Source organism: Lepidochelys kempii, chromosome 11 (genome assembly GCF_965140265.1).
Source record: "Lepidochelys kempii isolate rLepKem1 chromosome 11, rLepKem1.hap2, whole genome shotgun sequence".
NCBI classification, from domain to species: Eukaryota; Metazoa; Chordata; order Testudines; family Cheloniidae; genus Lepidochelys; species Lepidochelys kempii.
This window is the reverse complement of record NC_133266.1, coordinates 33,207,486-33,225,559: the sequence shown is the minus strand read 5'-3', so window position 1 is coordinate 33,225,559 and position 18,074 is coordinate 33,207,486. Positions and strand designations below refer to the sequence as shown.

The 18,074-nt window shown below is 44.8% G+C and overlaps 1 protein-coding gene across 12 annotated transcripts in view; it reads left to right on the top strand.

Moving 5' to 3' along the window:
- The window catches only part of RBMS1 (RNA binding motif single stranded interacting protein 1), a 208,266-nt gene that overhangs the window by 97,325 nt on the left and 92,867 nt on the right, over positions 1-18,074 (top strand). For all 12 annotated transcript variants that reach the window (XM_073305605.1, XM_073305604.1, XM_073305606.1 and 9 more), the window contains exon 2: positions 15,386-15,561. In XM_073305605.1, the coding sequence (XP_073161706.1) occupies positions 15,386-15,561 (176 nt within the window). The remainder of the gene's footprint in view (positions 1-15,385; positions 15,562-18,074) is intronic.

Genomic DNA, 18,074 nt, shown 5'->3' with positions numbered 1-18,074 from the left:
AAATGTGTAACTGAGGCAAACAGCAGACTTCAAAGCAAAATGATGCCTAGTACCCTGAGAAGGTAAGAGCAGAGTGTGAATTCATGCTGTACCTACTCAAGTGTTAACTTAAGTTAACTCATAGAACCCCAATGCTGGAGCTTGCTGGTCAGTTGAATACCGGGGGTGCCTGTGTTTTTGCAGCCTCCAAAGGGATAGTTAATGCCTCCTATGAAAGCTGAGCTGCACTCTTTTTTTCTTGAGATAACTTGTGATTGCTGTGGTTGGCATCTTGTTGGTAGGGAGAGCTGAAGTTTTGAAAAAAACAGTATTTAATGGACATCTTAATGTCTGTCAGGAGAGCATCAGTTTCATACAGGGTATTTCACAACAATCAGATATTTGCTGACTTGCAGAGAAGTGAAACTATAAGAAAATTCTGAACATGCCAGCTCTGATCTAGCTGGATGTTATTTTTATGCATTGGAGTTTTGGATAATTTTCCATGAGGTAGAATAAATGCCTGAAACTGTATTTTATATAGGCTGGTTTTTGTCATCTACATCTGGGCTGATGTGTCAGAAGCACATACAAGGGAGTTGTGGAGGACAATCTCAGAGGATAAGCCAGAAGGGACTATTGTATCATTTAGTCTGACCTCCTGCATGTTGCAGGCCCTGGGACTTCCCTGAAGTTCATATTAGACGTACAGCGTATCTTTCGGAAAAACACCCAATCTTTATTTTAAAATTTCCAGTGATGGAGAACATTGTAATATTGCATTCCCTGATTCTAATTTACTCCAACAAATGGAATACATTCCCTAGCTGTTGTATAAAGTAAAGCTCATGCTTTATTATTTGCATTCAATATTGTGCTCCGAGCTTATAGCTCCTGTATAAACGTATTAATATTTAATTAAATAAAATTGCTCCGAAGGCCTTTTGCTTGTTTTTTGTTGTAACCACAGCTTGATTCCTTGGCAACAAGTTCTCCATATCTTCATATTCAATGAAGGGTTAACCACAAAAGCACACAGATATCATCTGTCCCAGCAGCTCACAGTTCCTAGCAGAAAGCTCTCATCTTCCTTCAGGCACTTGAACTTCTTGACCTTCTCTGGTTTCCTCCTGACTAACTCCCCTAGGTTACCCGTGGTAATGCTGCATTCATGGATCTCACCAAGAAGCCCACTGAGGCCCTAGAGAGTAAAATGTGAATTAACTTTGGGCCTAAATTTAGTTTAGTTTTAAATTATTTAAATTGCCATGTCGTGCCTCAGTTGCCTGGCTGGTGCAAGGTGCTGTTCTGATCTAGATAGCAGAAACTTCAGAGCCTCCTCCAGGGAGTTGAGAGGCAGAAAGGATGGGTAAGGTAAAGGCTGTCACCAGCCATGAGCAGGAGAGTTGTTGCAGAAAATCACTGATAGCTAGTGCAAAGGAGCAGGGGAATTAGCTCAGCTCTTTTTTCCTCTGCCTGCTCTCTTCTGGCGATAGCTTGTATGTTTTAGTGTTGGTAGTCCTGGGTCTCAGAGACAAGTGGCAGGAATGTGCACCTCCACTGGTACTGATCAAAGGAGCCAGTCAATGAAGCTTTCAGAAACACTTCTTGGGGAGAACAGGCAGATCCAGGAGCAAGGTCCTCAAGGGAAGAAGGTCCTCTGCTTCCATTGAAATTTTAGAGATGCTTTCAAATCAGCGCAACTGTAAATGGCTCCCTTTACCTTTTGCTGCTTGCACTGGTCCCCAAACCCAGTTTAATAGTATTTAATAATAATGCAGAGATTTTGTGTTATGTTGTTCCCTGCATGGAAGGGACTTGCCTGCTCCCAGAATGCACTTGTTTCTGTTTCCAACCTCTGGAGCATCAATACCCTTGCCAGCTGAAGAGAAAGGTCTGAACAAAGGAAATAATGGAGCAGGCTTTGAATGTCCATGGGGATTTCCAGACATACACTGGTTTGCAGCTGTCTCTTTGCACTGAGAGTCGCCCAGATGTCAGGCCCATAGCCCCATGTGAAAGGGGAGGATGGAGTAAGTCTGAGAGACCTAGGAAGATGTGTAAGCCTCACAGATAAAGCAGGTACCACTCTCCCCTCCGCTGCAGGGTCTTTCTGCTCCCCACAAGAGTTTAGGAGGTTGATAGGTTGTGGGTACGGAAGGGGCCACGTAAGCCTGAAGACTTTCTCAACTGTGAGAGGATCCAGAGGACCCAGCTTCCTGAAACTCTCTATTGAGTAGGGTACTGGAAGTGCTTAGAAAGCAGCTGGCTCTCTGACTCTGTGTAGGAGAGCTGACAGACTGCAGAGAGGGCCAGAGAGCCTGCCTCAGGACAGAAGATGCAAACTGCAACTGCAGATCCTTCTGTGTCATCCATTTGGGTATTCTTTTTGCTCAGTGGACGTTGGACTCCAAAGACTTCCAGAAATCACCACCTTTGCTCAATCTGTCATATTGCATCAGAGAGGGTGGTTGAAAGATGGAAAATAATTAAAGGGAAGCCTGTGGGACTCTTCCAGTGAAATCCTCACTACAGACATCAGTTGTTGGGATAAGGAGCACCTTGGAAGGCAATGGCCCAGGTTCAGTGTTTGCTGATAAAAAGGAAGTGGGATAGTCAACTGTCTTCATCAGAGAGAAGTCAGACTAATTTCTCTTTGGCATGTATTTTTAGCACAGAACATGTATCCTATTCCCAACCTCCTCCTGTTAGCTCATTGATTACTTTTCAGTAAAGGATAATAACTTAACACTTCACTGGATATTACACGTTCTATTTCCCTGAGTCCAAGACGTCTTTGTGCATGTGAAGCTTTACCTAAACTGTGGACAAAGGATTTCATTCTGTAGTTTAATAACTATCCAGAACCTTTCAGGAGTAATGTTATCATTTATTTAGATTCACCCCACGCACCTGCATGCACGCACACACAGTTCAGTAATTTCGCATCAATACCAATTTGTATATTATCTCAACCTACCTACCTTTCATCAGCCTGATATTTTAAGTGGATTAAGTGGTAGGTGCTTCATATGTAATTCCTTGACTAGCTGAATGCCAATGACAAGATTCTCTAGAACCATCCAAGTGGCATTTTAGACTGAAACAGGCACTTTGTGTGTGCTGTAAGTAACTTACAATCTGTACTTCAATTAAACAACATAAAAAAAGACTTCTACTAAAAATGTGATCTTCTCCCCCCCTCCACCCTGCATGGAGCATGTCAATTAAACAGTAAAATATAATTAAATACTCACACGATATTCAACTCCATAAACATGCTTTTATAGTCTGAATTAAATTAGAGAGCTATAGATGGCTGGGACAGGAGTAGCTCTCCGTGTCAGCATGCGGGATATTCAGGTTCAAGTCCCCTTGTTTGAGTTTCCCTGGGCAGTTGGAGACTGGGAGCACTAAAGGGCAGTCTGCTGGACTTCTGGATCAAAGGAATATCTTGAAGCACCAAACAGCAACCTTTCCCTTTGATTGTGAAAAAGCACACTTCTCCTTGGCTGGAATGGTGATGGCTGTGACCCAAGTCCTCAAATATAGACAAGTTTATCTATAAATTTCTAATGCACCCACCACTGTAGTATCTAGTATATGAAATTAAGGAAAGAATGGTTCAGTCCTAGATGACCATACACTCCCATCACTTTGTGCTGCTTTCTTATTCGAGATTACATAAGGTTATAAGGTTGTTAAAAGGAGGAGGGAGAAAAATTGTTCTTGTTGACCTCTGAGGATAGGACAAGAAGCAGTGGACTTAAATTGCAGCAAGGGAGGTTTAGGTTGGACATTAGGAAAAACTTCCTAACTGACAGGGTGGTTAAACACTGCAATAAATTGCCTAGGGTGGTTGTGGAATCTCCATCATTGGAGGTTTTTAAGAGCAGGTTAGACAAACACCTGTCAGGGATGGTCTAGATAATACTTAGTCCTGTCTTGAGTGCAGGAGACTGGACTAGAAGATCTCTTGAGGACCCTTCCTGTCGTACACATCTATGATTCTCTGATTATTCCTGTTGTTTGTCTTTTATATCCAAAGGAAAAGCTGACAGGCAATTCTGCTGTTACAGAGGGACTGCCTGTGTCAAAAAGGATGGCATTTCACATCCCATAAGAGGAGCAAAGGCTTTGCCTTCCTCAGATGAGGGCCTTCCACTGGGAATGCTCAGCCTTTGAAAATTTCACCTTAGTGACCGTTACCTGTAACTTCTCCATTGATCACTGCTCTCAGGATGAGGTTGTGAGGGATTAGCAATAGGGTCTCTGAGTGAGGCCAGCTGAGGGCTTTGAAGATTCTCACCAGTGGAACAGGGAGGCACAGTATAGCAATAGAGTGACCTATTTTATGTAGAAGGTGAGTCAGTCTGTGTTGAAGGGGATATAGAGGAAACTCCTGGGGGAAAGTCTAATCGCTGATTAGTTCTGGGAATGAGAAGTAGGAAGGAAATGGTAAACCAGTGTGGACTGGGGATGACATTTATAATGAAAAGTCATATTGTCACTACACAGCAAAGACCATCTATTCAGCTTTATTCATCATTTACACTGATTTAGCGTTAATTTTAAGATCCTGTAGTTCATTTTAATATGAAAAATGTTCAACTAATTAACGTGTTGCCTTGTAGATTCCAGTTTAAAAATCACATTGCAAAATGTTTAAGTTCATATCACTAGATCAACTGCTGCTCTTAAAGAGACTCCATTTTAATTTGGAGCAGAATTTGTTTTGTAAAATAAGCTTTTATAAAACCTAAAACCAATCAAAACATTTGCAGTTATTGTTCATAAAAACTGCTATTAAGCAAATACGTTTCCCAACAGTGTTTCAAAGCCAAGCTATGCAACAATAAGAATTTGAAAGTAAAACTAGCAACAAACAAAAGTGAAACTAACATAATTGATTTCTCATTGTACATGCTAAGAGTAGTTAGGAAGTAAGTAAAGAGTATAAATAGTAGCAAATGAATTTTACTTTTTCGGTTATTTCATTTATAATATAACAGTGTTGCAAATAAAATAGGTAAAGAAATTTGCTTACAGTATATGGTTTAAGATGCCACTGTCCCTTTAATCCAGTGATTGTGTGTTTCTAAGTCACTCTTTTGAACATCTGTAATTGTAAAGCATTTTGAGGTTGGTAAAGTTATGAAAAGCTAGCAGGCACTGAAAGCTGTCTGTAGCTTTAGGAACACAACACTGCATAGACTTACATTCACTTCCTATTTGAATGTAATCACTAGGACTAGAAGCAATTTCATATTTTAGAAAAAGCTTAAATTCCTCATAAGTATGTGTCTTGGGACTTTCCCCCTGCACTCAGGAGGAAAAACTCACTCTCCACGTGCCACAGACTAGAAGTGAGCTTTTTATTTATTTATTTATTTATTTCCCCCAAACCCAGTTTATAGTGCTGGGGTGGCCAAACTTACTGACCCTCTGAGCCGCATATGACAATCTTTCAAATTTTGAGTGCTGGGACACACCTGATGGGACTTCAGCCTCATGGGAGGTACCTGCCAGGACTTGGGCTTCAGCCCTGCTTCTGCTGAAGCCCCAAGCCCCAACAGAGATGCCCTGCGGGGCTGAAACCCTGAGATCCCCCCTCCCCCGCTGGGCAGAAGCCCTTACTCCATCACCCTGCTACAAGGGAGAGGTCCCAAGCTCCCCCACCCCGGTAGGTCGAGAATGGAGGAGGGGGTGTACGGGGCTCCACAAGTTGCACTTTAACTGTAAAAGAGCCTGGTTTGGCCACCCCTGTTACAGTGTTTATGCTCTTCATAATATAACAAGATTTTGTGATCCAAATTGTACACAAAGTGCACAAAAAAAAGCATTGAAGCATTGAAAATAGTTTCTATTTGCTATACGTGTATATTATAATTACCATCTGAGAGCCAGATTTTGGCCACATACATATATGCATGGGTGTGACTGATTTCAGTGGAAGTTGTACGTGTGTGTCTAATATGAGGAAAGCAGTTGACTGTAAAACTTTAAACAGAACAATTGTATCTTTCTTCAGCTTACACATTAGTGTACCTTTCAAAAGAGATCCATTTAGGGAAGGGAATAGCATTATGCAAACCTAGCTTTTAGTGCAGTATGAAAAAGTTTTGAAGTTAACTGCTTTGTGCATAGCTTACAACCCTAAAAATAGTTGCCTTGCGTTAGTGGAAGCAGTATGCTCTAACTGCACCTATCGTGCTGCTATGGTTAGAATCTCTCCGTGTTTTTGTTACAAATTTAAAGGGAGAGTTTAATTTCTATCCCATTTTGAATCATGCCTGGACAAAACTCTGGGTCAAGGCTTGAGATCAAAATGTAAATCTTTCGAAAGAGATTTGATATTTTATAAAAAATTTTCTACAGTGACTGCTTTTGAATTATAAAATTGCAAAAAAATGCTCTAGGGACAGATTTTTTTCATATTTAAAATAATCCTTTGAGATTTAAATTTGAAGTTTTTTAGCAGTTGAGCATGCATGAGAGCTCAAAGCTTTACATAACATTTCAGTTGGGTATTGATGTTGTCTAAAAGTCATGTTTCTGCATTTCAAACCTAATTTTATGGTGTTAAACTGGATGTTGCAACTAAATGTTATTGTTACTGTATAATAAATCTTCTTAATATCCTGAATTGAAAGATTACAAAACACTCCCAAGAAAACACAAAAAAAATAGAAACACAATTATGATTAGCTACAAAGGTATACTTATATCTGATATAGTTCTCTGGCTCACGACAGCATGCCTTTCCCGCCGTACCCCACAATGATTCCTGAATAGTTTCACTCTTTTCGTGTCCTAAGTGTCCACCTCCAAATCTATATTAGAATTCACTTTTTTTCACCTTGTCTTCCATCCTAATCCATTGTGACTCTTTACGCCTACCTTCCCCAGCTGTGGAGCTCTGAAGTTTTGCAGGAAAGGGGCTCTGCCCTGTGGACACACACTACTAGTGTAAACCTTGCAATTTATGGAATTTACGTACGTAACCTTAGCTCTGTCCCTATGTCCATGCATATACATTAAAATGCTCTTTAATTACATCACATAGGAATTTCCATACAAAAAACTTTCTTGTTATAGAGTGTCATATTGTGCTGTGGTTAAGGCACAGGATTAGGATTCAGAAGTTCCGAGATCATTTCCCAGCTCAGCCACAGGCTTTCTGTAGGATTGTAAAATGGTCACTTAGGGTCAGTTTATTAAAAATTATTTAAATACCTAAAGATGCTGAGAGGTGCCTAGTGGGATTTCACCATGCCTTGGTTCCTAACTCCCGCTGAAACGTTAATAATTTGGATTTATATGAGCCCTTTACCTGAGATTCTCAAAGTATTTCAAAAACATTGAAATCACTCAGTGATTTAGTCACAGATGAATTAGTCACATAGGCACTCTTGAAAATTGCACTGGGTACCTACCTGCATCTTCAGGTGCTTAGATACTTTTAAAAATCTGGCCTGTAACCTTTGTTCTCTGTCTGTAAAATAGTAACATAATAAAAATACTTCCCTACTATACAGGGGAGCTGTGAGGATAAATCAATCTTTGTAATGTACGCAGAGGCAACAGTGATAAAGGAGGACTTCTTCGAGTGCTTGCTCACGTATATTCCACAGTAGGTGTGTGTGCGCGCCACGTGCATCAGTGCTGTAAGTTTTTCCCTTAGCAGTACCCATAGGGGGAGTGCTGCTGTGACCCCTGGAGTGGCGCCTCTATATCGCGCTATAAGGGGAGCCGCGAGCTCCACCCCACCCTCAGTTCCTTCTTGCCGCAGCGAAAGTGTGTCAGAACTTCTTGCTCCAGCGTTGCTGCAGCCTTTCCAGTTGATCTTAGTGGTATCTTTAGCTAGTTGTTAGTAACTCGTGGTGCACAGCGGAGCCCCCTCCACCAGTCGGCACCGTTCACCTTCCAAGAAACAAAGGAAGAGCTCGACTTTGCAGCAGCGCCGAGAGAAGGGGGAGAGGCTGGTCACGTGTTGGGTAGCCCTCGGTCCTCTCCGGGCTCGAAACCTCCGACTTGTGCTGAGCGGAGTAGCCCAGCAGCACTGACACGCACCTCTCCCGCAGTCAGAATACCATCGACGCCGGAGACTCTACAGGCTGCACGAGACATTCTGAGCTTGCTGGTGCCCGGGGTGCCGCTGGTGGCGGGCCCTCGGCCCTGAGGCAAACCGCCGCTGGGCACGCAACAGGCGTCCCCAGCACAGCATAGCTCTCACGCAGCAACCGGTCCACTCGCAGCTCACGTCCACCACCCTCGACGCCAACCAGGGTTCCATCTGGGCAGGAGTCTCCGGGTCCCTCCGCCCCACGCAGCAGCGGATGCAGGCACCGAGATAGGTATTGAAGGCGCTCCTCTTCACGACGCAGCTATCGTAGCCGGTCTCGGCACGACTGACGTCGACGCTCCCACACGAGCTCCCGCTCTGTCAGGCGTCGCAGACAGGGCTCCTGCCGTGTGGCACCGTAGCTTCAGGCGCAGAAGCGAGTCTCGGAACAGTACTTCCAGCGGGTACCAGTCCTTGACGTCAGTCCCGTGGAAGACGGCATTGTAGGCACTGCCGCTCCCACTGCTCTTATGGTACAGTTCGGTCGGTGGTGGCCTCGGCCTCGGCACCCAGCCGCCCCTCGCTGGGCCGTACCGCTCCGCCGGACCAGATAGCGCCACCGGGCCCGCAGCCTGGACAGTGGCAAGGAGCCCCATGGCAGGGACAATGGTGTCAATGGGCACCATGGCCATCAATGCCCACCCAGGCGGGAACTTGCTTGGTGGCCGGGGCGTCCGAGGCCTCATTGGCCTCGTTATCTAGGCAGAGGGCAAGTCGACAGGTCATGAGTCGGCTGCGCTCCCGGACTCCGACCTGGGGGTTGATCCTCTAGCACTGGCTGAGTTGGCCTCCTCTCCTGCACCAGATGACACCATCACGGCACCGCGGCCCTCTGCTCCACAGGAATACTTCAGGGCACATCAAGACTGTGTGCAGTTCTGGTCTCCCATGTTTAAGAAGGATGAATTCAAACTGGAACAGGTACAGAGAAGGGCTACTAGGATGATCCGAGGAATGGAAAACTTGTCTTATGAAAGGAGACTCAGGGAGCTTGGCTTGTTTAGCCTAACTAAAAGAAGGTTGAGGGGAGATATGATTGCTCTCTATAAATATATCAGAGGGATAAATACCAGAGAGGGAGAGGAATTATTTAAACTCAATACCAATGTGGACACAAGAACAAATGGATATAAACTGGCCACTAGGAAATTTAGATTAGAAATTAGACGAAGGTTTCTAACCATCAGAGGAGTGAAGTTTTGGAATAGCCTTCCGAGGGAAGTAGTGGGGGCAAAAGATCTATCTTGCTTTAAGATTAAACTCGATAAGTTTATGGAGGAGATGGTATGATGGGATAACATGGTTTTGGTAATTAAATATTCATGGTAAATAGGCCCAATGGCCTGTGATGGGTTTTTAGATGGGGTAAGATCCAAGTTACCCGGGAAAGAATTTTCTGTAGTATCTGGCTGATGAATCTTGCCCATATGCTCAGGGTTTAGCTGATCGCCATATTTGGGGTCGGGAAGGAATTTTCCTCCAGGGCAGATTGGAAGGCCCTGGAGGTTTTTCGCCTTCCTCTGTAGCATGGGGCACGGGTCACTTGCTGGAGGATTCTCTGCTCCTTGAGGTCTTCAAACTACAATTTGAGGACTTCAATAGCACAGATATAGGTGTGAGGTCTTTTTTAGGAGTGGTGGGTGAAATTCTGTGGCCTGCATTGTGCAGGAGGTCAGACTAGATGATCATAATGGTCCCTTCTGACCTAAATATCTATGAATCTATGAATCTAAGACCGGCTAAAGTGGGTGGCGTCAAGCCTCCAGCTGCAGGCCGAGGAGATGGAGGGCCCATCCAATTCCCTCTTTAATGTACTGTCCCCCTCGGTGCTGGGCTGTGTGGCTTTACCCCTTCACCAAGGAGTAGCCAACATCTCCAACGCCTTGTGGCTAACTCCTACCTCTCTGGCCCCGATTTCCAAGAAGGCTGAGAGGAAGTATTTCGTGCTGGCTAAGAACCACGAATACCTCTACTCTTACCCAGCACCTAACTCTCTGGTGATGGAATCTGTGAACCACCAGGAGCGGCAGGGCCAGCCCGCGCCCACCCTGAAGAATAAAGACGCCAAGAGACTAGACTCTTTTGGTAGAAAACTTTACTCCTCTTCGAGTTTCCAGCTCAGGGTGGCCAACCATCAGGCCTTACTGAGCCGATTATGATTTTAATTTATGGGAGTCCCTGCCAAATTTCAAGCCACTCCTCCCAGAGTGGGATAGGAAGGACTTTAAGGCATTGGTGGAAGAGGGGGCTATGGCAGCCAAAGCTGCCCTGCAGGCAGCGACAGACGTGGTGGATACAGCGGCTTGCTTGATGGCCTCCGCAATCTCCATGCACAGGGCGTCGTGGCTCCTCCTGTCTGGCTTTTGGTGGAGGCCCAGTCCCTCATGCAGGACGTGCCCGAAAGCCCTGTTCACTGAACAGACAGACGTCAGGCTGCACGGGATGAAAGACTCTTGCACCACCCTGAAGACCTTGGGCCTATACATCCCTCCAGCTAAGGACAAGGCCAAACTGCAGATGTCGGCTCACCCTGCACAGAGCAAATATGAGCCTCCTTACAAGAGGCCGAGAGACCAAAAGCGCCGGCCTCAACGACAGTCCCGCTCTGCCCCACAGCCTGGGCCCTCTAAGGGCAAGAGGCAGGGAAAGAGTCGGTTTTGACTATTTGCAGGGGGACATCAGGGTAGTTGCCATGGGAAACCCCCCTACTAATAAAGTTTGTGTTCAGCAACCGATTGTCTGCCTTCCGTGGGGAATGGTCACGAATAACCTCGGACCACTGGGTCCTCAACACCATTTCCAAGGGCTACATGTTGCAGTTCAGTTCACCCCCATCCCTGGCGGGCTCAGAGGACCCAGAGCACGTTCACCTCCTAGGTCAGGAGGTGGAACGATTACTACGCCTGGGGGCGGTGGAGAGAGTGCCAGTAGAATTCCAGGGCAGGGGCTTCTACTCCCGATATTTCCTGATCCCAAAGGTGAAAGGGGGTCTCAGGCCCATCCTAGATCTGCGGAATCTCAATCGGTTTATGGTCCCTCCAAGTTCCACAGGGTGTTCCTGGCTTCTATTATCCCCTCCCTGGACCCAGGGGACTGGTACGCAGCCGTGGACCTTCACGACGCGTATTTCCACATCCATGTTTTCGAAGGGCACAGGCACTTCCTCCGTTTCCTGGTGGGGCCCAACCACTACCAGTTCACGGTTCTCCCTTTTGGCCTATCCACGGTGCCCAGGGTATTCACAAAGTGTATGACGGTTGTGGCGGCCGACCTCAGACGAGCAGGGGTCCAGATGTTCGCATATCTGGACGATTGGCTTCTCAAGGGCAACTCACAGCCTCAGGTGAGGGCCCATATGGATCTGCTCCTGTCTACATGTGCCAATCTCGGCCTCTTGGTAAATGAGACCAAATCAGCGCTGGTCCTGGTGCAGCGTATAGAATTCATAGGGGCACTATTGGACTCCTTAAGGGCCACAGCTTTTCTCCCAATGGGCAGTTTTGAAACCCTCAAAGGTCTTATCGCCTCGGTCACGGCTTTTCCAGTGACAACAGCAAGGGCGTGCCTTCAGATCCTGGGACACATGGTGGCATGCAGATATGTGGTCCACCACGCCAGGCTCCAAATGAGGCCCCTCCAGCTATGGCTAGCTTCCCACTTCTCCCAGGCGCGGGACGGCCTGGACAAGGTCCTCTTGGAACCGACCCCGGTAATTGCCTCCCTTCAATGGTGGTCCTCCTTGGGCAATGTGCTCCAAGGGGTTCCTTTCCGGGAGATGGCCCATTCAATAGACCTGGTGTCTGATGCGTCGGACTTGGGCTGGGGAGCCCACATAGGGAACATGAAAACCCAAGGGATGTGGTCAACCTCGGATGTGTCCCTCCATATAAATGTCAGAGAGCTCAAGGCGATACAGTTGGCGTGTGTGGCTTTCGTCACGCAGCTTCACGGTAAGGTTGTCAGAGTCCTTACGGACAACACCACCACGATGTTCTACATCAACAGAGAAGATGGGGTACAGTCCTCAGCCCTCTGCCGGGAAGCCCTGAGCCTATGGGAGATCTGTATAGTCCACGACATCTCCCTGAGGGCTTTCCACCTACCGGGCGCCTGCAATACACAGGCTGATTGCCTCAGCAGGGTTTTCTCCCCCCATTACGAGTGGTCACTCCACTCGGAGATCACTCACCGGCTCTTCCGAGAGTGGGGAATTCCCTACGTGGACCTGTTCGTGACCCGCCAGAACTGGCGTTGCCCCCGGTTTTGTTCCGGGGCGGGGTTGGGAAGGGACGTGATCTCAGATGCCTTCCTCCTGTCATGGTCGGACCAGCTTTTCTATGTTTTTCCACCTTTACCCCTTACAGGCAAAGTTCTAGAAAAAGTGGAAACAGACAAGGCACTTATCATCCTTATCACCCCAGCCTGGCCCATCAACACTGGTACGGGACCCTACTGGACCTGTTGGCAGCCCCTCCAAGGAGGTTGCTGCTTCACCCAAACCTCCTCTCCCAGAGTGGGGGCCGCCTCCTTCATCACAATCTGGTCGCTCTCCAGCTGACAGCATGGCTGCTCAGTGGCTAGACAAGGAGGAGAGGAGGTGTTCTGAGGAAGTCAGGCAGGTCCTCCTGGAAAGTAGGAAGCCGTCCACACGCTGGACGTACCTGGCAAGGTGGTCCAGATTTTCCAGGTGGGCGGGAGAGCGAACAGTCTCCCTATCGTCCACACCGCTCTAGCTTATCCTTGAGTACTTCCCGTCCCTTAGGACGCAAGGGCTGACTCCCGCCTCTGTCAGAGTATGCTTGGTGGCCGTATCGGCCTTCCACCCACTGGTGCAAGAGCACTCAGTCTTCTCCCATATTATGACCTCACGCTTCCTGAGAGGCCTTGACCATTCATTCCCATATGCTAGATCCCCTGTACTGCAATGGGACCTAAACCTGGTGGTGTCCCACTTCATGGGGCCTCCCTTTGAACCCTTGGCCACATGTTCCTGGTCTCACCTCTCCTGGAAGGTAGCCTTCCATGTAGCAATCACGTCAGCCCGATGTGTCTCAGAGCTCAGGGCCTTGACCTCGGAACCTCCACATACGGTCTTCCACAAGGATAAGGTTCAACTTCGCCCACACCCTTCATTCCTCTCGAAGGTGATCTACGCCTTCCATATGGAACAGGACATCTTCCTTCCCGTGCTCTGTCCCAAGCCCCATTCCTCCAATGAGGAATGCTGCCTCCACATGCTCAATGTGCACAAGGCACTGGCCTTCTACCTGGATCGGACTAAACCGTTCCGTAAATCCTCGCAACTCTTTGTTGCCTTGGCCGAGCATATGAAGGGGCAGCCTATTTCCACCCAGCGTCTTTCTCGCTGGATCACCTCGTGCATACACATGTGCTATGATCTGCCAGGGGTTCCCCCGCCACTGATCATCAGAGCACACTCAACAAGGGCTCAGGCCTCGTCGGCTGCCTACGTAGCCCATGCCCCTATCCAGGACATCTGTAGAACTGCCACCTGGTCTTCAGTACAAACATTCACTGCACACTCTGAGATCATCTCCCAAACTAGGGATGACGCTGGGTTCGGCAGAGCAGTACTGTGTCCCGGGAACTCATGAACTCCTACCTACCTCCCACAGATATAGCTTGGAATCACCTACTGTGGAATACACATGAGCAAGCACTCGAAGAAGAAAAGACAGTTACCTGTTCCGTAACTGGTGTTCTTCGAGATGTGTTGCTCGTGTCTATTCCATATCCCTCCCTCCTTCCCTTCTGTCGGAGTTGTCCGGCAAGAAGGAACCAAGGGTGGGGGGAGCTCACGGCTCCCCTCATAGCGCGATATAGAGGCACCACTCCAGGGGTCACAGCAGTGCTTCCCCCCCCCCCACGGGTACTGCTAAGGGAAAAACTTCTGGCACCGGTGCACATGGTGCGCGTGCACATCTACTGTGGAATGGACATGAGCAACACATCTTAAAGAACACCAGTTACGGAACAGATAACTGTCTTTTTTTGCTATGAAATTTAATATTTAGCTTCTATAGTTCTGTTGTCATTGGGAGTACAAATTTACTGCAGTTGTGAGCTCCACTGTAAATAAGTGTGAAAGTTGGTAAGATGTCATAATACCTTATAATAAATGTTGATGGGAAAAGGTATGAAAAGGAGAAAGAAATACTGGATTAACCCAAACAAAAAGGGCCCACTGATATGATCAAGCACAGTGTTAAAATCATGCTTTGGAATAACGGAAAACGTGAAACCAAGAATTAATGGAGCAAAATTGATGTATCCGATATTAGGCCTAACTGGTGGCATCTTTAAAGAAAGAGGCTTTGGGGGAAAATAAGAGATCATGTGGAGTCTACTGGCATGAGACTCACCATCCTGGCTGCCACCTCTCCGAGCCCAAGCTATCTTCATCATAATCCTGAGAGGTGTCCTGATCAGAACAGCCCAGAAAGAGGTGGCCATGTCTTCTGGATCCCTCTGCGAGCTCCAGCTGAATCCCAGATGCAACGTGAGATGAAATGGGGTTGGACTTTAGCAGCAGCAACAGCTCCAGTTCATCTCAACTAACTTCTTCTTTCTTCCCCCAATTAGCTGGAGTTTTTAGAAGAAAAAACTATTAAAGGGAACAAACATTTTGTTAAAATTTAAATCCTTACTTAAAACAGTACTTCATATTTCAAATGGTTTAACTGTTTTTTCTTCTTCTCTGTATCTTTAATAAAAGATTAAAAGGATGTTTAATGGTGTGTTTGCCATGGTACTATGCAGGCTCTATATACCAAACCCTGAACCTAGTTTAAACAGATTAATGTTGAGCAGTGAATGGGTTATGTAGCGTTAATACATTTGGCCCGCATATTCAGTCTAAATTAATACATTTTTAGTACCTGTAATATTTAATTCTTTTATAACATATGAAACTATTTTTGTGAAGTTAAATTGTTTTTATATATGTTAATGAGAACCTGAAATCAAAATTTTTTTTTTTTAACATCTAATGTCCCAGTGGAGGGTGGTGATATAATCCTGTGAGAAATATAAAACAGAGGGTATATGTAATTTGAATCAGTGTCATGCATTTAGAGTGCTTGAGATTATTATTCTGCATATCAGAGTACACCTAATGATCCCATGCCAAATATGGTGAAAACGGGCGTATTTAGAATACGAGTAGCTGCACAGAGTTAACATGTTCAGAGTGGCAAATATGCTGTTAATGCTGCAGGTAGTCCGTATTTCATTCTGACAAGCTCTGTCTTTGTTTTGCAGCCGTCCATTGTACCATCCCACCCAATGGCTCCTCCTAGCCCCAGCACCACCAGCAGTAATAACAACAGCAGTAGCAGCAGCAACTCAGGCTGGGATCAATTAAGTAAAACAAACCTTTACATCCGAGGACTGCCTCCAAACACCACTGACCAGGACCTGGTAAAACTATGCCAACCGTAAGTACTACTCTTAAAATTCAGTCTTTTAAACTTACAGGACGTTTGTGATGCGAGTGCTAATGTCATGAAGGGAGAAGAAATCTAGCCCCATGTTTAGTATTCTTGAGTCTGTGATGTGATGAGAACTGTCAACTTTTGAAATCAGTAGGCGCTGAGCATGTGTGGCACCTTCAGAAGCAGAGAACAGACTAAATATATAGTAAATAAGTGTATCCCAGGTTCCTGATTTTAAAAAAACATGGACACCCATTCTCCTGACTACTTGTTTATCTGCTGTAATCACAAAAGATTAAAAACATTTGAAAATTATCAAACAGTTGTGTAGCTTGTTTTTAAAAACATATGATTAAGATCTTCTCAGTTAGCAACTGATGTAGCTGCACCAAGACAAATAATAAAGCTGAACCAGTGTAAACTTGCACCTGGGCAGCTTTCACCAGTTTCAAACTAAGATTGGCACTAGTGCTGTACGATTGCAGTAGGGGTTTGCGTATAGTTCAGCTACATCAGGGCTAAAAAACGCGGTATAGACATAGCTTAGAGAAACTTTTTCAGACAACACTGTTTAGCAAAGTTCATATCAACAGGATGTTGTATAAATCCATGCATTTTGGGTATTTCTGAATATGGAGTGGGTGTATAATTATATTATTTACACTTTTTTTTTTTAAATCATATTTCTTCTCTGGAACATATAATTCTTGACTGCTATATTGACTTTCTAAAAAATGAAAAAATTTCAAGATTCACAACACACTTGCCAGACCATTATTGAAACAAAATATTATACCCCCTGTAAAATTTACTGATAGCCTGTAAGTTTCAGTTTCTACTTTCTGTCTGGTAAACAAGGAAAGCCCCTAATTTTTCATTCCTGCAAAAGTACACTTTAATAGTTTGGGTTTATATGGAACCTCTTTGAGATTCTCAAACACTGATTAAACCTCAAATAACTTTATGCAGGCTTTTGTCCCCCATTTAACAGATTTATAAATGAGGATATCTAAAAAGTCTTGTCCATGGTCACGCCACTAGTCAGCAACACAGCCAGGAAAAGACCCCTACATCCTGGCTCCCAGTTTATTTGAACCACTAGATGACACTCTGGAAAAATAGGTGCTGGACTGTTGATTTGTACTTTAGCAAAACTTTTTTGCCGTTCTGTCCATAATTTCAGAAATTAATATAAATTAAATCTGGAGGGGTCATATTTAGGTTTGATAGAATTTGATTTATAATTTCAATGGATAATATCTGTTTGTTTTTAAGCATTTTTTTCTATTTTTATCTATTTTAAATTTTCATAGTTGCTGGAAATTATGGGCGGAAGTGTCAGATAATAATTAATGACAGTAGGCATTCAGATTCAAAAGGTTGAAGCTTTATAAACATTAAAACACAAATTGTCAACATCACATGTTACAATATGCAAAGTAAATTTCCTTAAATCAGACGCTAAGTTCTCAAGCAGCATTTTTCTGACTTTGTTTATAAATTTCAGTTGTCAATTGAAAAAAATAGTGCGCGTGTATGGTGGAATCAATGTTTATTGACATTTACAGATAAAAATAAATCTTTCCAGTCTAATCATGAATATTAATTGATCTTGTCAATTTGTCTGCCAAAGCAGAATTGTTCTCTGTATTATATCTTTTAAAGTTCTCCTCTGTATTTCATTATCCCAATGATGGAGCTTCCACCATTTACTCTGAGCTGTATTCCAAAGTCTAAATGACCTCACAGTTTCCAGATTTTCAAATGATGTTCAGAAGGTGCAATTAAATACATACGTGACATTTGTTCACTTTTGTTATTTTTAGAGTTCTTGCTCTCCTGTATGCAAATAGAGCCTCTATTTTAAGGATGGCTGGGTTCCTCCCTTCTTGCTCCTTCTTCTAAAAACAGGATTCTTTGATCAATGTTGGTGCCCATATAACTGTCAATAATCTTACTGAAGTTTATTTTACAATTTTTCCTTAAAAGTAGTGTGAGTTGTGCAGGTCAGTTGATGAAGCTTTGTTTTATACTAATTAGATTGACATACGTTATGCCAGTATTCTTGTCATTTTCACTTATGAAAATGCATCCAGAATTAGTTATTCCAGAGTCTGTACCAATCCATATCTGCCTTTATGGCTGCTCGCTCTCAGAAGTTCTTCACATCCACTTGACTACATGCCTGTTTCAAGGACACCACCTGTTCTCTTCCCAAATAGTGGCTGCTCAATGCTGGTATATTTCCATGATCTCCTCCCTCTTCAAATAGCTCATCAGCTTCCTGTTACGGAAAGGTCTGTTTAGCTGGATAGAGCTAAATACTTACAACTCCTATCAAAGTGCTTAGCACTTCTAAAAAATCAGGCCCAAAAATATTGAGTACCCAAAAATTGCAGCATCTAAAATAAAATATATGGCTGTTTTTGAAAATTTTGGTATCACTGAAAACATCAGGCTCACAGGTCCTCTCTTCTTATTGTTCTTTCTCTTTCTTTTCTACCACATCCATATCC